Here is a 24,994-nt window from a genome sequence, read left to right as displayed (position 1 = left end):
AGTGGGGCTGGAGGTGAAGGACTCCTTCCTCCGGAGGTGGGTCCAGAAGGGCTTCTCTGCCCTCAAGGACTACATGGTCAAGTCGGAGGACAAGCAGCTGGAGATGAAGATCGCCATCGTGGAGAAATACCGGGACCGCATCCCGGAGCTGCTGCAGAGGATCACACGGCATCATACCTCCCATTCCGAGATGGCAGGTAATGCCCCCCCCCCCCCCTATTTTGAACCCTTGAATTGGTTGCATAGAAAAGGATACTTCCACATCTCTTGCAAGCAGCCTCTTTCTTCTGCACAAATATTAAAGGTATAGGAATACTCTGCCGTTTTCAATCCGGCAACCCTTTTTCCACTCCAACCAAAAGAAAAAAAAATATGGTAAATCTATCTGCCAGTCAGAGTTTATATGCTGATGATGCAAGGTTTTTAGTGCAGAAACTTAGATCTTATCCTCAGCACTGTTTTTTCTTTTTTAAATGATTCCCCCAATATACTTATACCACACACACACACACACACATATACACATACACACACCTCATACATATACATACAACATTGGGAGCTGCTTTGAGTCTCAATTGTGGATACAAATAATAATAATCATCATCATCACATACTTGGCTGCTGCAAGAAGATCATGCAGACAGACTACAAGCAGAGGCATAATAGGAAGTTACTTTTCTCTTCTTTATAAAGGCATTTTCAGAACTTAAATGGCCTAGGAAGGGCACAAAAAAGTGCTCCAAATGCCCTCATGCACCCCAGAAGGGTTAAAATTCTTATTTTGATTCCTGAGTGTCCACATGTGGCTTATGGGTTAAATTTACTCCACACTTTTGCTTTAGTAGTACAATCTGCATGTGTTGATTGAGATGGCAATAAACCTTGCCTTCCTCGCTAAGCTGTTTCCATGAGTCCTAGCTTCATTTATAACCATAGAAATTGTGTAGCCCTCCGGACAGTGTTGGACTTCCACTCCCATCATCCCTAGTTTGTATAGCCAATGGTAGGATGATGGCAGCTGCATGAAATACCTTATCGGAAAAGCTACCTGTTTGTGTTGCAGATTATGTCCTGGGAACGGTCCATAAGTCCAAAGGCTTGGAATTTGACGTTGTCCAAGTAGCGAATGACTTTGTGACCATCCCTCTTGCCTGGCACAATCTCTTGAGGCTGCCCATGTTCCGCATTGGTAAGACACCCGCCGCCGCCAATAATATCCATTACACTATGTAACAAAATTTGAAAAATGTTCTGTTCCTGATTTGAAAGTGTTATTTTTAATTTAATTGTGCGGTTCTTACTTTGAAAGTAGTTGTTCTAGTTCAGAAACTTGGTTTTTGTGGCACAAACTATGTTGAATTGGTTGAAGAAATCCAGTGTGATCTGGGTGCTGTGACCGTATTTATAGTGCATGACACAATCCCTGCTTCATAGGGCATAAAAACATAACAGGAATAGCCTCCTTATCTATAGGCCATAAAGGTAAATAATTGTACTGTGCAGCAGTCGTCTCTGATTGCGAGAGTCCCAATTCCAGGAACGCAGCTCTGTTTTTCTGAGCCTTGCACTTGGCTGCTGGATTATGGTGAGCAAATGTCCCATTTCTCATCTGGTCAACCCTATCTTGGTATATCACAGCCCAATATTAAACACTGGTCTGCCAACAGCAGCCTTGAAATAACATAGAGGGATGTATTATCTATTAATTAATGTTTTTTAGCAAAAATTTTAAAATACTGTTTATTTTTAATCTAATTTTCATGTTTGCATATTTGTATATTTTAAATTGTATGCAAATGCTTTGATGTTAAGCAGCTTTCAGTCCCCTTTGGGAGAGATAAAGCGGGGTATAATGATAATAATAATAATAATAATAATAATAATAATAATAATAATAATAATAATAATGTCTATCTTGTTTGCTGTGTCATACAACGTCGTTGTGTCAATAATAATAATAATGATAATAATAATTAAAAGATACCACAGTTCAATGGTAGAGTTTATGTTTGCATGGAAAAGGTGAGATATGTTCAGTAGGATAAGGGTAGCAATTATATGCCTGATGGGCCATATATGGCCATTATTATTATATTTATTTACGGGGGCTGGGCTTAGCACAACAGGTTAAACTGCTAAGCTGCAGAAAATCCTGCCGATCAAAAGGTTGGCAGTTTAAGCCTAGGTTGGGGTGAGCACCCGCCATCAACCCCAGCTCCCTGCTCACCTAGCAGATCAAAAACAAATGTGAGTAGATAAATACGTGCTGCTTTAAGAGGGGAGGTACTAAAAGGCGCCCATAAGGTCATGCTGGTGATTCGATTGGGAGGATGTATAAGGATGACAAAGCCCCTTGGAATGGAAGATAGAGTGACAGCACCATCCTCCCCCCCCCTCGTGGCCGGAGTTGAGCACAGCCTCCAGTTGCTGGAAATGGAAAAGATAGGAAAAGCCTTTACCTCTGTTTTTGTACTGTTTGTCCTTGTTAATTGTATAACGGCATCGAATATTTGCCGTATATGTGTTCTGTAATCCGTCCTGAGTCCCCTCGGGGAGATAGAGCAGAATATAAATAAAGTATATTATTATTATCATCATCATCATCATTCTTATTTATATCTCACTTTTTTTAAAAAAAGAGACTCAAAGCAGGTTACATTAAAAGCATTTGTATGCAATTTTAAAATATACGAATATTAAAACAGAATTAAATGTTAGTATTAAAAACAAATCAGTTAAAAATCATATAAACACATTCAAAACTTAAAAACTATAGCAGCCCCTGACTTTTAGCCTCTGGGCCCCAAAGCTTCTCCACCATGGTTCTAAGTAGCTTCTGGTGACCTATATTTTGCTGATGACTCTTCTGTGATTCCATAGCATTTCAATGGACCAGTGTCCAACAAACCTTGGGATCTACCATTTGGTTAAGCGATGAGAGGCCATCCTTGAAGTTGTTTAATCTGAGCCTATAACTCATTTCAGACAGGAAAATAAACACCGAAAGCAAGAGAGTTTGAGGAGTTTTTCCTTCCATTTCTGAGGTGTCTCCTGCCTTCTTGCTTTTTCAGACACCGTCCCCGCTGACGAATGGAATCTGCTCTACGTCGCCGTCACCCGTGCCAAAAAACGCCTCGTCCTGCCCAAATTCCTAAGCCATCTCTTGACAATGGCTGGGGTGAGTGCAAGCTGACCCAGAGCGGCCAACTTTACAGGATTGATGGTTGGGGGCCTTTGGTGTAATTTTTATAGTACTGGCCCCCACTCTTCTTAACATCTACATTCAGTGTCTTGTTTAGCTAAAGTTGACTCTCCTTCACCAGTAATCAGGAACAGAAAGATTTTCATCCTGATGTATGCAGATGATCTAGTGCTCGTCTCCCTCTCTTGGTTAGGTCTTAAAAATCTTCTGAAGGCTTTCAAGAGGAATATCTGTCAATAAATTACTCCAAGAACAAAGTTATGGTTTTTGGAAGACACTGCCCCAGCTATAAATGGTCTTTAGACCAACAATGCCTTAGAATAGTAGTTCCCAACCTTTTTTTGACCAAGGACCACTTGAGCAGGGACCACCTGACTAGGGACCAGTTTGACCAGGGACCGGTTTGACCAGGGAACACTCTCTAACATTAGTACCAAAATGGTTACGAACCAGTTTTTGGTCAACTTTAGATTTGGCTTGGTTATCTGGGGTTGCCAATTTAGAAAATTGCATTGGACCCCTCCCAACATCTTTGTTGCCTTGGCACTATAAGAAGGTTTTGTGAGACCAGTCACTCTCGTTGCAATGGTGTAGTTAACACTGAAGCTGCAGACCATATTTTAGTTCTTGTGGATCACTGATGGCCCACAAACCACAGGTTGGGAACCACTGCCTTAGAACCAACCCATCTATTCAAAAATGGTTAATTTCTCTAAAACATTGATCGTGGAATCATTCTGGAACAGTTCCCTAGGCATCTCTGTGTTGGAAAACCAAGATATAGTTCACTTCAGGTATGAAAAAGAAGGTTCCAGATTATGCTTGAAAAATCATCTTACGTGAACAGATATTTTGCATAATACATGGACTTCCTGTATAGGTGGATCTGTGATACGAACCAGCTCAAGCCAATCTGCTATTGTCCTAAAACTGGGAATTATTCTCAAACTCAGATGTCGGAAATTCCGTGTTGTGTTTTCCACTTGCCTAATTCCACTTTAACCCTTCTCTTCCTTTCCAGGAGTACTTTTTGCGGCCTGAATTGACAAGTGATGTCTGCAAAGACGGGCAGGTCAAATGCTCTGTGCGGGGCTGCCTCAATGACATCCCTCCAGAATCGCTTCTGACCATGAGGAAAATGCCCTTTGTTTATGTACGTATTTCTTTCTTTTTATTAAATCACCGAGAGCCATTTGCAGATAGATCTGAATTGTTCCCTTTGCTCTCCAAGAGAGAGGTAAAAAGTCCCCTGGAGCTTCACAAATGTCTTGTTTTACTATTAAAACCTATACAGTCGACCACTGAACAACTTCTGGAAGTTGACCCTACAGCAAACATGGGCAAACTTCAGCCCTCCAGGTGTTTTGAACTTCAATTACCAGCTGTTAGGAATTATGAGAGTTAAAGTCCAAAACACCCAGAGGCCTGATATTTGCCCATGCCTATTCTAGCAGCATTTTCTCCTGATGTTTTGCCTGCATCTGTGGCTGGCGTCTTCAGAGGATCTGATGGTCGTCATGCAGAAGACCTATTCTAATGAGTGAATCCCACTCAGCACATACAAATCAAGCTTGCTAATTGCAATCTTTACTCTTGTTTAATGAACAATAGTTATTTCCTCCCACCCTGGACGTTATTCCACAGGTATATATACTCCACTTGTTTGACTACCATCAGATCTTCTGAAAATGCCAACCACAGATGCAGGCAAAATGTCAGGAAAAAATGCTGATTTGTTGGAAAGTAAAGAAGACACATATTTCTGTTAGAAAGCTTTACAGACACTAATTGAATTACTAGCAAAAATGGTTTCATTTGGCTAGTTAGACATTTGAATATACTGGGAGTATGTTTATTAATATTAGTGTTTTATTTTTTTGCCTATGTTTAAAGATGTGCCTTGCTATGGCTTTGTGTATAATCATTTTCTGTTATGGAGTATATTATAATACAGATATATTTATACACACCTCAAAAAAAAAAAAGATTAGGTGACTAATTGTGGGATTTATGAGCTAATAATATGTTACCATCTACAGAAGTGGGATGTTATAATATTTATTAAAGGGAGTAAACTAGTCAGAACTCAAGAACATCAGGCAGAATGGCAAGTCGGTAGATTAGTTTCTACATTTGATAGTTTTGCTTTTGTATGTACGTTTTGTGCATTGGATTGGTTTAATAGTCTTGTTAGTTGTTGTAGGTTAGTGTTTTATATTAATTAAAATGGGGGTTTTATTGTAAAAGTAAAGGTTTCCTCTTGATATTAAGTCTAGTTGTATCTGACTCTGGGGATTGGTGCTCATTTCCATTTCTGAGCCGAAGAGCCGGTGTTGTCCGTAGACACCTCCAAGGTCATGTGTCCACTGGCATGACTGCATGGAGCACCGTTACCTTCCCACCGTAGCAATACCTATTGATCTACTCACATATGCATATTTTCGAACTGCTAGGTTGGCAGAAGGTAGGGCTAACAGTGGGAGCTCATCCCACTCCCCGAATTCGAACTGCTGACTTTTCGGTCAGCAAGTTCAGCAGCTCAGCAGTTTAACCCACTGTGCCACCAAGGACTCCTGTTTTTATTGTACTTGATGCCATTCTTTCTTTGCGCATGTCTTTGTTGGCTTGTATGATGGCATAGTGGTTTCTTTGAATAAGCAGTTATAATAATAATAGCAATAATACTAATAATAATTAATAAAAGAAAATGCTGCTAAAACAATGCGAGCAGATAAATGGGTACTGCTTTGGCAGGGAGGTAGAAGGCGCCCTGAAAAAACATGCCAGGAAACATATCAGGAAGGCGTTTATGGACAACAGGCTCCTTGGCATGACAAATGAAAAACAGCCCCTCCCCATGGCCGAGTCGAACACAGCCGGATGCCGGAGATGAAAAGAGGGAAACCTTACCCCTGTTAATGTACTGTCTCTGTCAATTGTATAATGGCATTGAATGTATACCATATACAGTAGAGTCTCACTTATCCAACATAAACGGGCTGGCAGAACGGTGGATAAGCGAATATGTTGGATAATAAGGAGAGATTAAGGAGAAGCCTATTAAAGATCAAATTAGGTTATGATTTTACAAATTAAGCACCAAAACATCATGTTATACAACAAACTTGGCAGAAAAAGTAGTTCAATACGCAATAATGCTATGTAGCAATTACTGTATTTATGAATTTAGCACCTAAATGTCACGATATATTGAAAACATTGACTACAAAAATGCCTTGGATAATCCAGAACGTTGGATAAGCGAATGTTGGATAAGTGAGACTCTACTGTATGTACCTGTAATCTGCTCTGAGTGCCCTCGGTGAGATAAATAATACAGTAGAGTCTCACTTATCCAACATTCGCTTATCCAATGTTCTGGATTATCCAACGCATTTTTGTAGTCAATGTTTTCAATACATCATGATATTTTGGTGCTAAATTCGTAAATACAGTAATTACAACATAACATTACTGCGTATTGAACTACTTTTTCTGTCAAATTTGTTGTATAACATGATGCTTGGTGCTTCAGTTGTAAAATCATAACCTAATTTGATGTTTAATAGGCTCTTCCTTAATGCCTTATTATCCAACATATTCGCTTATCCAACATTCTGCCGGCCCATTTATGTTGGATAAGTGAGACTCTACTGTATTATAGAACACATCTGGAGCCCCCGATGGTGCAGCGGGTTAAAGCGCTGAGCTGCTGAACTTGCTGATCTAAAGTTGGGCGGTTAGAATCCAGGGAGCAGGGTGAGCTCCTACTGTTATCTCTAGCTTCTGTCAACCTAGCAGTTCGAAAACATGCAAATGTGAGTAGATCAATAGGTACTGCTCCGGCGGGAAGGTAACGGCACTCCATGCAGTCATGCCAATGGCCACATGGCCTTGGAGGTGTCTAGGGATAATGATGGTTCTTTGGCTTAGAAATGGAGATGAACACCAGACCTAGAACACATTGGCCATACAGTCCTAAAACCACACAACAATCCACTTTCTTGTTTTGTTTCTCGTGCAGAGCGATGGCACCGCAGACCCAGAGAGCCTCCTCTGCCACGCCTGCCTGGGGCACCGCCTGGGCCCGCTGGCTTGGCTGACCGTTGCTCCCAATGTGGTGGAAGCCTTGAACCCTGCTGAAGAAGCCATTGAGATCCCGCAGATGGTACAGATCCTCTTTGAATGGATCTGAACGGGAGATGGACCCACCCCCCACCATGAGTAGAGCTCATATACAAATGCAAGCAAATCTAATGAGAAAAAACATTTTGTTGTTGTTACAACGCTCTGCTCCTGGAGAACATGGTTGCTACGGTCCAGCGAGAGAGAAGAGCCAGAGGAGACCCATCCGGAGAGCATCGTTCATGAATCGGCACACCTCTTTGCAGTGTTTGGATGGATAAAAGTATTCTTCGGCCTCCCAACTTTCCCAAAATTATGCTCGTCCAGGTCTTCCGTTTATGTCTGGTGAACCATTTTGGAGCAGCCGGCTTCCTTTTCCCAGTCCCCCCCTTGAGCTGGATTCATAGGGGATGCTTCTGCTGGGACAACATCACTGTCTTCCTCATCCATCCAAAAAGTGTGTTGGAGGATTTCTTGACTTGGAAACGAAGCCAAAAACATTCCTCTTAACATTTGGAGAACAAGCAGAACTGTCAAGTAGGAACGTTGGCTTCTGAAGCTCTATTCCGGTATCTTTCGCCTTTGTTGTCAAGTAGGAACTCGTTGGCTTCTGAAGCTCCATCCTGGTATCCTTTGCCTTTGTTTTGGGAGAGAATGCAGATCTGCAGCCATGGAAAGCTTTGCCTGGAAAAGGAAGATTTAAGGGAGAGATGCCCCTGATTCAAGGAGGAGAGAGATTCGCCATCAGCAAAACTCAGTGTAATGGGCTTCTCTAAGGTTTAATAATAATAATAATAATAAAACTTTATTTATACCCCGCCACCATCTCCCCGTGGGGACTCGGGGCGGCTCACAACGTTACGAAAGTAACAGCATTAAACAATATACAAAGTTTAAAACACAAATACATTAAACATTTGTATGTTTGTATTATCTCTTGTATTATGTCCTGTGGATGGAACTGGATGGTGGATTGTAGGAACTGGATCGAAGCAGAGACCGACCTGCCACTCAGCTCAGACTGTTACGGTTTCAAGTGACGATGTCTGGCGAGATCTGTGTGGACGAAGGGTAATGGCTTGTTGTTCCAAGTGCCTCTTCTAAACACTGTCTCCGGCTTTTTGACAAGTGGTTCTTGGACATTCTGCTTTTTCAACAGAGCTGAATTATAGCCATGTCTTGCACTTTGGATCCTTGGTTTGCTCTTTTGACCACAGCTTCTGCTTTATGGCATGCTGTGGTTTTTCATTCATTGAGTCCAGTGCCATCTCGTCTTGACTTTCCAAGCATGTTTCCACTTTCCATCCAATACGAAATACAATTTTGAATCAGGCATGGGCCAACTTCGGCCCTCCCTCCAGGTGTTTCGGACTTCCAAAACACCTAGAGAGCCAAAGTTGGCCCATGCCTGGTGTAGAATTTCCATGTTTTTCTGCAGTTTGGTGTTCTCACTTGTACGCAGCTCGTGCCATTCTTTAAAGCATTACAATTCCATTTTTTAACAGCCATCTTTCAATATATGTGGAACCCTTGCTTCTCTGGTTGAGTGAGTTTGGATGCGTGGATGTGTGTGTGTACAAACATACGCACATACTTCTTTCAGCCTCATCCACGCATTTTCAATTCATGAGACATGGTGCATAGTGATTTTTTTTAAAAAATAAACTTTTTAATATATATTTTCAGGGGAAAGTGGGTGGTTTTTTCCAACTGTTGCATCTAAAGAACAATGGAAAGGAGGAAACTGTGTCTAGACAAGGTCACTTGGTACAATCCAGACACAGATAAAAATCAATTTCTATTGCACTTACATTTCTTACTAAACACTTCTTTATTCTACTAAAGCAAGCATGGGCAAACTTTGGCCCTCCGGGTGTTTTGGACTTCAACTCCCACAATTCCTAACAGCCGGTAGGCTGTTAGGAATTGTGGGAGTTGAAATCCAAAACACCCGGAGGGCCGAAGTTTGCCCATGCCTGTAATGAACTCATTTCCTGTTACTCATGAAAGGTATTTGTAGTCGTTTAACAATAAATTGTGTGTCTTTTTTTTAAACTTCAGAATTATATTTGTAAATCCAAAACCTCATTGTTTTTCCAGGTGGGTTCTCCGAGATGTGTATTTTGATATAAACACAATTTTGCTGCCTGTGGATCTCACTTGTGACTTGAAGTACATCGGAGCAGTTTTCTTTTTTAGGACTGGATTATATGAGGCCCCTTCTACACAGTTGTATAAAATCCTCACTGAACTGGATTATATGGCAGTGTGGACTCAAGATAATCCAGTTTAAAGCAGATACAGTGGATTATCTGCCTTGGCATTCTGGGTTATATAGGTGTGTGAAATGGCCTTGAGTCTACACTGCCATATAATCCTGTTCAAATCAGATAATCTGTATTTTATAGGCAGTGTGGAAGAGGCCTGAGTGAAGAAGCCCTGAGCTCCATTGTTGTTGAGTGGGGTTGCTAGGAGATGAAGTGGGAATACCCTTCTAACTGGCATTTAGTGGGGGGAAACGGCTTTTCCTCGTCCTCTAATTGGGACTTTGTTTTTCTAGGTTTTTTTGTTTGAAATACATATTTTGAATGACTATGTCTTTTGTGGCCAAATTTGGTGTGATTTGGTTCAGTGGTTTTGTTGTTTACTCCATAATAAAAAGCCACATTACATTTATATACAGTAGAGTCTCACTTATCCAAGCTAAACGGGCCGGCAGAAGCTTGGATAAGCGAATATCTTGGATAATAAGGAGGGATTAAAGAAAAGCCTATTAAACATCAAATTAGGCTATGATTTTACAAATTATGTGCCAAAACATCATGTTATACAACAAATTTGACAGAAAAAGTAGTTCAATATGCAGTAATGTTATGTTGTAATTATTGTATTTACAAGTTTAGCACCAAAATATCACGATATATTGGAAACATTGACTACAAAAATGGCTTGGATTATCCAGAAGCTTGGATAAGTGAGACTCTACTGTATATATATACTAGCTGTGCCCAGCCACGCTTTGCTGTGGTGAAGTCTGGTGGTATGGGAAATAAAGTATTGAGGAATTGGTGGTAGTTAAGATAAACGGTAAAGATTTTCTCCTGACATTAAGTCCAGTTGTGTCCAACTGCACACTGAAGTGGATTATATGGCAGTGTGGAGTCAAGATAATCCAGTTCAAAGCAGATAATATAAGATTATAAATGGGTTATATAGCTGTGTGGAAGGGCCTTGAGTCTACACTGCCATATAATCCAGTTCAAATCTGATAATCTGTATTTTATAGGCAGTGGGGAAGAGGCCTAAGTGAGGCCTAACTCTGCCTGTCCCCTGGGCTGAGTGGGTTGCTAGGAGACCAAGTCTTTTAACTGGCAGCAACTGGATAAAAACAATTATTCCTCTCCCTCTAATTAGGACTTTATTTTTCTTTTCTTTTTGTTGTATGAACGTAGAGGCAAGGGTGAGGGGTTGTGCTGCCAAGTTTAGTGTTTCTGGGATGTGTAGTTTTGTTGTTTTGTCCTAGGCTGAAATTTCATTACCCTTTTATATATATAGATAGATAGATATCAGGCATGGGCAAACTCTGGTCCTCCAGGTGTTTTGGATTTTAACTCCCACAATTCCTAATAGCCTACTAGCTGTTAGGAATTGTGGGAGTTGAAGTCCAAAACACCTGGAGGTCCAAAGTTTGCCCATGCCTGGATTAGATGGTCCTTGCAGTTCCAACTTTGTGATTTTATGATTTTTTGCACTACAACTCCCAAATGTCTAACCACTGGCATTGCTGAATGGGGGCTTCGTGGAGTTGTAGCACAAAATTTTAATAGCGTTCTAAAGTTTTTGATTCTGTTTCCAAAGTGATGTGTGATCATAATCCGCAGTCAACTGAGGTTGCGAGAAAATGTTATCACATGTGTTGTCGAAGGCTTTCATGGCCGGAATCACACAGTTGTTGTGTGTTTTCCGGGCTGTTTGGCCATGTTCCAGAAACATTCTCTCCTGATGTTTCGCCCACATTTATGGCAGGCATCCTCAGAGGTTGTGGGGTATATATACCTCACAACCTCTGAGGATGCCTGCCATAGATGTGGGTGAAACGTCAGGAGAGAATGCTTCTGGAACATGGCCAAACAGTCTGGAAAACACAACAACCCTGTTATCACAACACATTTGGAGAGCACCCCTTTAAAAGAAGTCTGGTTGTACAAAAGTAACAGGATAAAAAGCATCTTATTTGTCTTATCTAGCTAAGATTTTAGTACCTTGGACACAAGTGATTTTTTACTTTTTATAGAACTATATTTTCCTGGCCACTATGTGGCAGCACTGGTAACACTGGTTTTGTTCCTTGGTTGTAAATGTCATTTCCTAATTGGTTCTGTCATAAAAACATGGATAAAGTTTATTGAACTGCAAAAGCTTTGTTTTTGCGGTCTGCACAAAGGTTAAAAACAGCGTATTTTCATTAAGGAAAATTACAAACAAAGTACCACAACTGAAGGAAAATAATAGTAGCATCCTCAGCCACAAAAAATGAAGTTTTTGGAGTATAGCAACTACTTTCAAAACAAAGAACTGCACAATTAAATAGATATTTTCAAATTCAAGTCCAAAGAAAAAAAATTGCAGGATTGTGAAAGGGACTGGATCCATATTTTAATATGGGAATTTGCAAACGTTGTGACAAAACTCTTCCAAGACTTTTAATATATTACAGGTGAGAATGTGCAAAAAACAACAACAAAAAACCTGCATTTGGAACGGAACACATATTCTGAAAAATACACAAAACAACGTCCTCTGAAAGTGCTTCCCTCTGTGCAAAACTTTTAAGAAATGCACGAAAATAATGAACACGTTTTGAAAAATAAATTAAAAACACACCATCTAGACTACCTCTTTTAAAGTTAGCATTAAAGTTAACCCAAAAACTGTCCCTAACATTGGATACTGTGGTAACTGCGATAATAGAAATAACATGCTGGGGGGAAAAATATCCATCACGGTGTATTTATTTTCCCTTTCTCTGCCCCAAAATAGCTGTTCTGATCTAAAGGCTGAGCAAACTTAACACTGTGCCAGGAATCAATACTGTCTCGACTCTCATTGTTCCTCCCATTTTGTTTCCTTGCTAACCAGTTAACTTCCTAGAACAGGCATGAGCAAACTTGGGCCCTCCAGGTGTTTTGGACTTCAACTCCCACAATTCCTAACAGCCTACCGGCTGTTAGGAATTGTGGGAGTTGAAGTCCAAAACACCTGGAGGGCCCAAGTTTGTCCTGGAACGTACAATGGATGTCTCAGGAGTTATCTTTCTTTTCACTGGATGAGTTGCTTATTTGCTCACTTGCTCCCAACTGAAAGCTTATCATATATATGTCTATAGCGGCATCTTTGTGCGGAGTGTTGAACAAAATAGCTTAGTTTGTGGCCTTCCAGTTTGCAACCCAAGGAAGACATGACAAAAGGAAAAGGGAAGGGAGCAAGTTCAGCAGATGCTTCCTTTTCTTTCCTCCCTGTGAGGGCAGTGGCAGTCGGGATGAAGGAAGGGTCTTTCATATGCTCGTGGGCTGAGATATGAGCTCTTCCTCCACAGCACGGTTAGTGACAGTTGGGGTGGAGAGAGGGCCTTTCTTCTGCTCCTGGACCTTGACATGATTATGCTATATCTGCCTCTTCTCTCCATCCAAGGACAGGGCAGTGGCAGTTGGGATGGATGGCCTTTCCTCTACTAGGCATGATGGATCTGTGCTTCTTCCCTCCCTCTAAAGTCAGTGGCAGTTGGGAATGAGAGAGGGCTTTTCTTCTGCTTCTGGACCTTGAAATAATGCTATGTCTGCCTCTTCTCTCCATCCAAGGACAGGGCAGTGGCAGTTGGGATGGATGGCCTTTCCTCTACTTCTGAGTCTAGACATGATGGATCTGTGCTTCTTCTCTCCCTATGCAGCCAGTGGCAGTTGGGAACGAGAGAGGGCTTTTCTTCTGCTTCTGGACCTTGGCATGATGGTGCCATGCCTGCCTCTTCTCTCCATCCAAGGACAGGGCAGTGGCAGTTGGGATGGATGGCCTTTCCTCTACTTCTGAGTCTAGGCATGATGGATCTGTGCTTCTTCTCTCCCTCTGAAGTCAGTGGCAGTTGGGAGTGAGAGAGGGCTTTTCTTCTGCTTCTGGACATTGACATGATTATGCTATGTCTGCCTCTTCTTTCCATCCAAGGACAGGGCAGTGGCAGTTGGGATGGATGGCCTTTCCTCTACTTCTGAGTCTAGACATGATGGATCTGTGCTTCTTCTCTCCCTATGCAGCCAGTGGCAGATGGGAACGAGAGAGGGCTTTTCTTCTGCTTCTGGACCTTGACATGATGGTGCCATGCCTGCCTCTTCTCTCCATCCAAGGACAGGGCAGCGGCAGTTGGGATGGATGGCCTTTCCTCTACTTCTGAGTCTAGACATGATGAATCTGTGCTTCTTCTCTCCCTATGCAGCCAGTGGCAGTTGGGAATGAGAGAGGGCTTTTCTTCTGCTTCTGGACCTTGGCATGATGGTGCCATGCCTGCCTCTTCTCTCCATCCAAGGACAGGGCAGCGGCAGTTGGGATGGATGGCCTTTCCTCTACTTCTGAGTCTAGACATGATGAATCTGTGCTTCTTCTCTCCCTATGCAGCCAGTGGCAGTTGGGAATGAGAGAGGGCTTTTCTTCTGCTTCTGGACCTTGGCATGATGGTGCCATGCCTGCCTCTTCTCTCCATCCAAGGACAGGGCAGCGGCAGTTGGGATGGATGGCCTTTCCTCTACTTCTGAGTCTAGACATGATGAATCTGTGCTTCTTCTCTCCCTATGCAGCCAGTGGCAGTTGGGAACGAGAGAGGGCTTTTCTTCTGCTTCTGGACCTTGGCATGATGGTGCCATGCCTGCCTCTTCTCTCCATCCAAGGACAGGGCAGTGGCAGTTGGGACAGATGGCCTTTCCTCTACTTCTGAGTCTAGACATGATGGATCTGTGCTTCTTCTCTCCCTATGCAGCCAGTGGCAGTTGGGAATGAGAGAGGGCTTTTCTTCTGCTTCTGGACCTTGGCATGATGGTGCCATGCCTGCCTCTTCTCTCCATCCAAGGACAGGGCAGTGGCAGTTGGGATGGATGGCCTTTCCTCTACTTCTGAGTCTAGACATGATGGATCTGTGCTTTTTCCCTCCCTCTAAAGTCAGTGGCAGTTGGGAATGAGAGAGGGCTTTTCTTCTGCTTCTGGACATTGACATGATTATGCTATGTCTGCCTCTTCTTTCCATCCAAGGACAGGGCAGTGGCAGTTGGGACAGATGGCCTTTCCTCTACTTCTGAGTCTAGGCATGATGGATCTGTGCTTCTTCTCTCCCTATGCAGCCAGTGGCAGTTGGGAATGAGAGAGGGCTTTTCTTCTGCTTCTGGACCTTGGCATGATGGTGCCATGCCTGCCTCTTCTCTCCATCCAAGGACAGGGCAGTGGCAGTTGGGATGGATGGCCTTTCCTCTACTTCTGAGTCTAGACATGATGGATCTGTGCTTCTTCTCTCCCTATGCAGCCAGTGGCAGTTGGGAACGAGAGAGGGCTTTTCTTCTGCTTCTGGACCTTGGCATGATGGTGCCATGCCTGCCTCTTCTCTCCATCCAAGGACAGGGCAGTGGCAGTTGGGATGGATGGCCTTTCCTCTACTTCTGAGTCTAGGCATGATGGATCTGTGCTTCTTCTCTCCCTATGCAGCCAGTGGCAGTTGGGAATGAGAGAGGGCTTTTCTTCTGCTTCTGGACCTTGGCATGATGGTGCCATGCCTGCCTCTTCTCTCCATCCAAGGACAGGGCAGTGGCAGTTGGGATGGATGGCCTTTCCTCTACTTCTGAGTCTAGACATGATGGATCTGTGCTTCTTCTCTCCCTATGCAGCCAGTGGCAGTTGGGAATGAGAGAGGGCTTTTCTTCTGCTTCTGGACCTTGGCATGATGGTGCCATGCCTGCCTCTTCTCTCCATCCAAGGACAGGGCAGTGGCAGTTGGGATGGATGGCCTTTCCTCTACTTCTGAGTCTAGACATGATGGATCTGTGCTTCTTCTCTCCCTATGCAGCCAGTGGCAGTTGGGAACGAGAGAGGGCTTTTCTTCTGCTTCTGGACCTTGGCATGATGGTGCCATGCCTGCCTCTTCTCTCCATCCAAGGACAGGGCAGTGGCAGTTGGGATGGATGGCCTTTCCTCTACTTCTGAGTCTAGGCATGATGGATCTGTGCTTCTTCTCTCCCTATGCAGCCAGTGGCAGTTGGGAATGAGAGAGGGCTTTTCTTCTGCTTCTGGACCTTGGCATGATGGTGCCATGCCTGCCTCTTCTCTCCATCCAAGGACAGGGCAGTGGCAGTTGGGATGGATGGCCTTTCCTCTACTTCTGAGTCTAGACATGATGGATCTGTGCTTCTTCTCTCCCTATGCAGCCAGTGGCAGTTGGGAATGAGAGAGGGCTTTTCTTCTGCTTCTGGACCTTGGCATGATGGTGCCATGCCTGCCTCTTCTCTCCATCCAAGGACAGGGCAGTGGCAGTTGGGATGGATGGTCTTTCCTCTACTTCTGAGTCTAGACATGATGGATCTGTGCTTTTTCCCTCCCTCTAAAGTCAGTGGCAGTTGGGAATGAGAGAGGGCTTTTCTTCTGCTTCTGGACCTTGGCACGATGGTGCCATGCCTGACCCTTTTCTCCATCCAAGGACAGGGCAGTGGCAGATGGGATGGATGGCCTTTCCTCTTCCAGGTCCAAGCATGATGGAGATGTGTCTGCCCTTCTTCTCTCCCCCCGACACCAGGGAAATGGCAGTTGAGATGGTTGCTTCTGGAAATAGAGATAAAAACGTCCGTTACTGAATAAAAAATCCCAATGGTGTAATAATACAAGATACTTTGGGGCGTTGTGTGGTTTCTGGGCTGTACATGACCACACAGCCTGGAAGCTACACAACACCCAACTGATTCTGGCCATGAAAGCCTTTTACTTTGTCCACATCACAAGAAGAGATGACTTGCTAGAAAAAGATTATAATGCTTGGAAAGATAGTAGAAAAAGAGGAAAACCACATTCCAAATGCATAGACTCAACCAAGGAAGCCATGGATGCTCTGAATCTGAGTAGGGTTGCTATGAAAAGGGCAACTCCTTCATGGCATTGCCAACAATCAATTCACCAGCTTACCTTTCTTTTCTCTCCCAAGTTCCAAATGGATCCAAGAGAAGGCTCTGGACCAGTCAATTCTTCTCTCTTAAAAGCTGGTGTAGATCTCTTCACAGTTGATCCAAGCTGCTCTTAAGAGGTTTTTTCTCCCAGGTTCATGTCTTCTCTCTTTTCCCCTCTTTCTCGGTTGCTTTCTTTTTGGCCTTCTCGTTCTGCCATTTTGGAGGCACACAAGGACTTAAAAGAAGGTGCTTCTGGAGAGGTAGGAATAGTTGTAACATTACATTGGAGCTGCTCTGGACCCAGGCAGTGAAACAAAAAGTCCAACCAGAAAAGAGAAAACAGTAAGATCCTGAGATTAATTTCCAGGGTCGCTTTTCAAAAGCTTCCCAATGGGAATCACCACCCCACTTGTTGCATCAAGACTAGACAGCTTTCCATTCTGTGATTCCGACAGACGGCTGTCTTGTCTCCATATCTACCATGGCTTTGTTTTGTTTTGTTCTTCCACGATGTATTCATTGTTCATCCAGTGGAAGTAGCAGAAGGTGAAGGCAGGACTGGGTCTCCTTCACTGCGGGATGAGAAGTCGCCTGGATCGCTGGCTTGGCCATTGTCTTCGGATGCCATGAGGACCATTGGGGTTTCTTCTGAAGGTGGAAGGTCTCCCGGCCTCTGAGAACCACTGTCAAGCAAAACAAGACAAGTGAGAACTGGGACGAAGATGGTTGGACATTGGGAACCTAAAATATTGGAACTGAAAGGAGCATTTGTGTTTGTATTGTCAAAATCAGTGAAGTTTGGAAAGTCAACCAATGAAATTTGCAAAGTCAATCAGGCTACCTCTATGCAGACACCCTCACTGATGGACTTTGCAAACTTCATGGCTACTCAAATGCTGATTCAAGCTGGCTATCTGCAACATTCTTTAAACAGACAAGGTTTCTTCCTCCCTCCCTGGACATTATTCCACACATATATACAAACTCCACTTGCCTCACTGCCAACATAACCTCTGAAGATAACAGCCACAGATGCAGGTGAAACGTTAGGAAAGAATGCTACTGGAACATGTCCATACAGCCCGAAAAAAATCACAGCAACTCAGCTTTTGTTTTACTATGTACAGTAGAGTCTCACTTATCCAAGATAAACGGGCCGGTAGAACATTGGATAAGCAAAAATCTTGGATAATAAGGAGGGATTAAGAAAAAAGCCTATTAAACATAAAATTACATTATGATTTTACAAATTAAGCACCAAAACATCATGTTTTACAAGAAATTGACAGAAAAAGCCGTTCAACACACAGTAATGTTATGTAGTAATTACTGTATTTACGAATTTAGCACCAAAACATTGCAACATTTACTACAAAAACAATGACTACTAAAAGGCATTGGATAATACAGAACCTTGGATAGGTAAAGCTTGGATAAGTGAGACTACTGTATTTACAAAGCGAAGGCTACATTTATGGGACCAGTATCCACGTCTCTATCAAAATATGTCATCTCTGTAGGCATTTTAGGGTTCTCCAGCATGGTTATGGTATTCTTGGGTTGGAGGTTCTACATCTCAATAGGGTTCACCATTCTCTTTGGTTTTATGTATCCATGCAAAGTCCTGAACATACAGGACCTATGTTTCACCAATTATGGCATTTCATTTGCATATAAAACGCCAGTGGCTCCATTCACAGCATTTAAGAGAGGTTTTGGACCTCTTAAAAACTTTGCTCACCAGCATACATTAGCTCTAATCACTTTCCAAATGGTTTGGATCACAACAACCCCTATCAGCTCCACCAATGTTGGAGAAAATGGGAGTTGTAGTCTAAAAAGAAGTGAAAGGCAACAGACTGGGTGATCCTGAGCAAAAAATAAATAAATCAATGGTTTGGTTCATATTTAAAGCTGTTTCTTCTATTACTACGGTATGGTGCAACAAGAAAAGAACTCACGTTTGCTTCCAGAAACAGAGCCGCCACAATAGGAAGGCTAACAGTATGACAGATAGCACTGCTAATAAAAGAAAAAAAGAAATCATTAAAACTGAATAGGCATTTAATAAACGTCTGTCTCTGCTCCCGAATTCTGGATGGGCTAAAATGACATAAAGAGGGAATAATAAGAAAAGACAGAGACAGTGGTGGGCCAGAAATACAGATAAAACTAAAACCATGTATTAAAACACATAGTGATTGAATACCCGGATAAACATAATGAAAGAAAAAGCAGCACTAGTGTTCATAGATGCAGAAAAAGCATTTGATAACTTAAACTGGGAGTTTAAAATTGTCCGGAAACTTCAGGCAGTGGAATGTTTAGTAAAGGTAAAGGTTTCCCCTGACGTTAGGTCCAGTCGTGTCCGACTCGGGGTTGGTGCTCATCTCCATTTTTAAGCCAAAGAGCCGGCGTCGTCTGTAGACACCTCCAAGGTCATGTGGCCGGCATGACTGCAAGGAGCGCCGTTACCTTCCCGCCAGAGCGGTACCTATTGATCTGCTCACATTTGCATGTTTTCGAACTGCTAGGTTGGCAGAAGCTGGAGCTAACAGTGGGCGCTCACTCCACTCCCCAGGTTTGATCCTGGGACCTTTCGGTCTGCAAGTTCAGCAGCTCAGCGCTTTAACACACTGTGCCAAAGAGAAGTGCAAAAATATTGCAAAAGAAACCTAATGTGGCAGGATTGATATTGAAAGATGCTGCAAATTTGGCAACTGAATGAGAAGGGATTAGAAATGCTGGAAGTTACAGAAGAAGCAACTCTTCAAAAAGAATGAGAGAAAGGAGGAAACTGGAGAACAAAATATACAGAGAAAGAAGAATGTTTATGGAAGGAAGCCAACAGAATTGCTGTTAACACAGAAATAATGGGACTGAAATTTATGTTTTTATTGATACTAACGAACTCTGGACTAATATTACCCACAGGTTCAGAATCTAACATTTAAAGATAATCTAAATCAGACCTATTACTAATTCCAATTAGAGATGACCCATTGGATCCATGATATTTACAGATTTGTAGGTTCACTACTCACCTAGTAAAGGAAAGCCAACCCTGATGGCAGGAGAATCTATTAAAAAATAAAATATTGAGGGTTATTGCGGTATGTCTTTTATCTTTCATTTCAAAAGTATAACTGTTCCAACTTGTTCACAACATACACATCTTGTTGCAGAGCATAGATGTTGGTTGGTACTTTGCTGCTCCACTTAACTGTTTTCCTGCTATATCTACACTATAAAATTAATGCAGTTTGACACCACTTTAACTGCCATGGCCCAGTGCTATGGAAGCCTGGAAGCTGTAGTTTGAAACTGCATTGTATGGCCAGTGTAGACCCATATAATGAAGTTTGTTATTCAAGAACCACCTCCCTCCAAATAAAACACACAAGTAATTTTTTTAGATATATATAAAACTAAAAACTAAACTACAAAAATATATTACTTCTGAGCTATAACTTAGGCCCCTTCTACACTGCCATATAAAATCCTGATTATCTACTTTGAACTGGATTATACGGCAGTGTAGACTCAGATAATCAATTTCAAAGCAGATAATATGGATTATTTGATTTGATAATCTAGATTATATGGCAGTGTAGACCGGCTCTTAGTGGCTATTATGAATAACAAAACAGGCCAGAACAAAACACAACTCATACAGGATTTCTCTGCTATTGATTTTTTTTTAAAGCATACCATTCACAGTAATCCGTTTATGTATTAAAACAGCTAGATAACTTAGTTATGCATTAAAAGAGGTAACATTGTTTCATAGCTGCTCGAGTAAGAATGGACTTGATTGAAAAGTTAGGATTCATCTACAACAGGTATGGGAAAACTTGGGCCCTCCAGGTGTTTTGGACTTCAACTCCCACAATTCCTAACAGCCGGTAGGCTGTTAGGAATAGTGGGAGTTGGGAGTCCAAAACACCTGGAGGGCCCAAGTTTGCCCATGCCTGATCTACACTGTAGAGTTAATGCAGTTTGGCACCACTCTGAACTGTCATGGCTCAATGCTATGGAATCCTTGGGAGCTAAAGTTTGGGGAGTCTCCAGAAACCTTTACAAGACAAGGCTAAAGATCTTGTGAAACTACGAATTCCACCAAATTGAGCCATGGCATTCAAACTGCATCCATTCTACAGTGCAGATGAACCCACAGGATTTCAAAATATCCAAAACATTTCTGATGTTATCACTTTTAAATATGTCTAGGAGAAAAATCTGCTTGATCATGTAGTAGCGTTTGCGGATGACTCCAGTTTGGGCATCAATGAACCCAGAGATGTTGCAAATGATTCTGTGATCTTTCTACTCTCAAACCCTTCCCAGTAACTACTTCTAGGATTGCTTGACCTATTGTACATTTTTCTCCCATTTAATGGAGCGCATATTATAATATCATCACAACAAAAACATTTATTATTGTTAAATATGCACGGGGGAAATGTGCTTTCAAAACGGGCTGACATAATTCACGCTCAAGGACCAAGACGGGGAGAAACAGCAGACACAACAGTGGGGAAATTAAGGCAATCTACTGGGGTTTATTGTTTACACAGAAGCTTTAGAAATGGAGTAAAGAAAGAATGTATTCCATTTTAATCCTCATCACGATCATATGGGGTTATATACAGTAAAACCCTGAAAACTGCAGGGCATGAGTTCCTGAATGTATCGCAGTTACCTATAACTGCACACCCTTAAATGAGCTCGTTTGATAAGCATGCCTTCTATTCCATCGTTGAAGTTACTAACGATGTGATAAAATATGTGTGAATTGAATGAAATTATATGAAAGGTGTATGGTTGGGGCCTATATAGTCTGAAGATACCATCCTAGGAAGAATAAATTATGGAAAACTGCAAAGGTCTGATGAAGGAAAAACTAGTCAACTGTTGACATTGATTTTTTTTTTTGGTGTCAGGAGGGACTTGAGAAACTGCAAGTCACTTCTAGTGGCCGTCTACAAGGATGTTGCCCAGGGTACGCCTGGAGGTTTTGATGTTTTTACCATCCTTGTAGGAGGTTTCTCTCATGTCCCTGCATGGAGTTGGAGCTGATAAAGGGAGCTCATTCGCGCTCTCCCCGGGTTGGATTTGAACCAGCAACCTTCAGGTCAGCAACCCAACCTTCAAGTCATCAGTCCTGCCAGGCACAAGGGTTTAACCCACTGTGCCACTGGGGGCTCCGTTGACATTGATGACCAGAAACAATTATTAACTCTGTGGTGGAAAACAACATTTTTACATAGTCATTCTTTACTATAATGTTTTATAAACAGGGCTTAAAAGATTATTCCAAGTGAAACAGAAACGGAGAACTCACAGATTTATTGCCTGTGAATCTCTGTGTAAATCCAAGCAATCTCACAAATTGGAAATAGCTCCACAACACATTGTCTTGTGTATTTATAAAGGGGCTCACAATTACCAACATTCTTCTTCATAGCCTTTTAGATATAGTCAGCTCTTATTTACAGTAGAGTCCCGCTTATCCGATTTCCACTAATCCGACACACTGTATTATCCAACGCCCTGACACCTTCTCTCCCTCACCAGGCCGGGTCCTGGTGCTGCTGGGACCTGGCCTGGTGAGTGAGTGAGTGAGTGAGCGAGGGATGGAAGGTGGACAAGTGAAGGAGGGCAGCAAAGGCCCTCCTTGACTCGCTCGCTCACTCACCCGGCCGGGTCCTGGTGCTGCCAGGACCTGGCTGAGTGAGTGAGCGACGGATGGAGGATGGGCGAGAGAAGGAGGGCCGCAAAGGCGCTCCCTTGCTCACTCGCTCACTCGCTCACTCGCCTGGCCGGGTCGTGGTGCTGCCGGGACCCGGCCAGTGAGTGAGCGAGGGATGGAGGGCAGGCGAGAGAAGTAGAGCCACAAAGGCCCTCCCTCGCTCGCTCGCTCGCTCACTCACCCGGCCGGGTCCTGGTGCTGCCAAGACCCAGCTGAGTGAGCGAGGGACGGGGGGTGGGCGAGAGAAGGAAGTCTGCAAAGGCACTCCCTTGCTTGCTCACTCACTCGCCTGGCCGGGTCGTGGTGCTGCTGGGACCCAGCCAGTGAGTGAGCAAGGGACGGAGAGGGGAGAGGGCAGACGAGAGAAGGAGGGCCGCAAAGGCGCTCCCTTGCTCGCTTGCTCACTCACTCGCCTGGCCGGGTCGTGGTGCTGCCGGGACCCGGCCGGTGAGTGAGCGAGGGACGGAGGGCAGGCGAGAGAAGTAGAGCCACAAAAGCCCTCCTTCACTCGCTCGCTTGCTCACTCACCTGGCCGGGTCCTGGTGCTGCCAGGACCCAGCTGAGTGAGCGAGGGACGGGGGGTGGGCGAGAGGAGGAGGGCTGCAAAGGCACTCCCTTGCTTGCTCACTCACTCGCCTGGCCGGGTCGTGGTGCTGCTGGGACCCAGCCAGTGAGTGAGCAAGGGACGGAGAGGGGAGAGGGCAGACGAGAGAAGGAGGGCCGCAAAGGCGCTCCCTTGCTCGCTTGCTCACTCACTCGCCTGGCCGGGTCGTGGTGCTGCCGGGACCCGGCCGGCGAGTGAGCGAGGGACGGAGGGCAGGCGAGAGAAGTAGAGCCACAAAAGCCCTCCTTCACTCGCTCGCTCGCTCACTCACCTGGCCGGGTCCTGGTGCTGCCAGGACCCAGCTGAGTGAGCGAGGGACGGAGAGGGGAGAGGGCAGACAAGAGAAGGAGGGCTGCAAAGGCGCTCCCTTGCTCACTAGCTCACTCACTCGCCTGGCCAGGTCATGGTGCTGCTGGGACTCGGCCAGTGAGTGAGCAAGGGACGGAGGGTGGGCGAGCGATCACCCACCCTGTTATCCGACAGTTTTGCTTATCCGACATTCTGCCTGCCGGTTTATGTTGGATAAGCAAGACTCTACTGTATTACAATGCTCTTTACTTAAGTAGGAGAACTATCATCTGTCCAGAACTGATGGAATCAGCAAGTTTTACCTGCAAAACAGCCTGCCAGTCATTTACAACTTTTTGGATCAAGAACAACAGGAAATATACTCTATAAGAGACCTTTCTACTATCCAAAAGTGGCCACTTCTCTCCAGGAGGAAAAAAGCCCACTTTGAGATGGGATATAAACTCAAAAGCTGGAGTCTAGTGGAGACACGGACGGAGACATGACAAAAGACAGCTAAGACAACTGGGGGTTAGCTGGGGTTAGTGGGCGAGTGTCTGTTTCAGCCCATCGGGACCAACCTGTTAGTTTCCATGGAGAGCTTGTCTTGGGTGGTGCAACCGTGGATCTGTTTCCTGCCTTAAGGGTCTCAGAAGTCCTGGTCTGCAAAACTGGAGGCGTGGTGGTGATGGTGGTCTCTCGGGGCCGGGTGCTGCTCTGGGTGACGGGACCGGGAGAGGTGACTTGGCCAAGCCCTACGATGGATCGTGGTGCCATGGTGGTTGTGGGCCTATCTGCCGGTGGGCTGCCCGTCTCCAGCGATGTGGTGGCAGCCGTCTTGGGAGCTGCCGGTGTGGAAGGAGTGGCTTCTACAATATGGGCAAGAGTCTTAGGCAAGCTGGGCTACTGTAATGGGTTATTTGCAGGGCGGCCCTTGAAGATGATCTGGGACCCACAGATGGACAGATTCATAACTGGGTAGGGGTCTTTTTACAACAAATCTACTTTCCAATTAGCATTGGAAAGGTTTGCAAGACACAAACCTTTCCAATGCTAATTAGGGTGATTAACTGAAACATTAGTGCTGGCTTCCAACTGACAAAGGACTCTTGTCACATCCTGGACTCTCCACAGATATATATTTACCTTCCTTGCCTAGTTTATCCATGCCTCACAACCTCTGAGGATGCCTGCCATAGATGTGGGCGAAACGTCAGGAGAGAATACTTCTGGAACATGGCCACACAACCCTGTGATCCCGGCCATGAAAGCCTTCGACAACACTACTGCCTATTTGCTTCTGAACTCAATTCCAGCTGTTGATAAAGACCCAGTTTTAAATTACAGCTGGTCCTCTATGTATTCTGCAGCCATGGATTCAAGCATCCATAGCTTGAAAATACTATCTTTAAAATTCCAAGAAGTAAACCTTGATCTCATCATTTTATATATGAGACAACATTTTACTACACATTGTATATAATAACAGGACCTGAGCATCCATGGATTTGGGCACCCAATAGGGTCCTGGCACCAAACTTCAGCAAATACCAATGGCCTATTCTGCAGGCATATTAGTGAAGCTTCTGACCAATGTCCTATTCTCAAAGTCCTTTTTATCCAGGCCAGACTTCTTTTCTCAGCCAGAGAGCCCCTGGTTCTCCCCTAGACTACAAATTCCAGAACACCACTAACTGTTGCCATTGCAGTTAAAGTGGAACAACAGCACTAGAGTAATGGTGCGGTATGGCATGAGAAAGTTTTGACCTGCTAAGGCAATGGAGAATAAGGAGGGTAGTTCAGAAATCTGAGAGCAACCACCAAGAAGGCCTGCCTTC

The 24,994-nt window shown here is 43.9% G+C and overlaps 1 protein-coding gene and 1 long non-coding RNA gene across 4 annotated transcripts in view; one reads left to right on the top strand and one right to left on the bottom strand.

Moving 5' to 3' along the window:
• The window catches only part of fbh1 (F-box DNA helicase 1), a 33,517-nt gene extending 23,592 nt beyond the window's left edge, over nucleotides 1-9,925 (top strand). For all 3 annotated transcript variants that reach the window (XM_016993546.2, XM_016993547.2, XM_003220753.4), the window contains exons 17-21: nucleotides 3-197; nucleotides 1,067-1,192; nucleotides 3,075-3,181; nucleotides 4,227-4,358; nucleotides 7,230-9,925. In XM_016993546.2, coding sequence (XP_016849035.2) covers nucleotides 3-197; nucleotides 1,067-1,192; nucleotides 3,075-3,181; nucleotides 4,227-4,358; nucleotides 7,230-7,400 — 731 coding nt within the window. In that variant the 3' untranslated portion in view covers nucleotides 7,401-9,925. The remainder of the gene's footprint in view (nucleotides 1-2; nucleotides 198-1,066; nucleotides 1,193-3,074; nucleotides 3,182-4,226; nucleotides 4,359-7,229) is intronic.
• A 2,036-nt stretch (nucleotides 9,926-11,961) lies between these two features.
• Nucleotides 11,962-17,353, bottom strand: LOC134299683 (uncharacterized). The gene is made up of 2 exons (XR_010006946.1): nucleotides 16,532-17,353; nucleotides 11,962-16,174 (listed from the first exon to the last, which is right to left on the bottom strand). It is a non-coding gene; the product is annotated as an uncharacterized LOC134299683 (long non-coding RNA).
• Between the last annotated feature and the right edge of the window lie 7,641 nt (nucleotides 17,354-24,994).

This window comes from Anolis carolinensis, chromosome 5, assembly GCF_035594765.1.
Source record: "Anolis carolinensis isolate JA03-04 chromosome 5, rAnoCar3.1.pri, whole genome shotgun sequence".
NCBI classification, from domain to species: Eukaryota; Metazoa; Chordata; class Lepidosauria; order Squamata; family Dactyloidae; genus Anolis; species Anolis carolinensis.
Note: the sequence above shows the minus strand (reverse complement) of the source record. Positions and strands in the feature narration are given on the sequence as shown.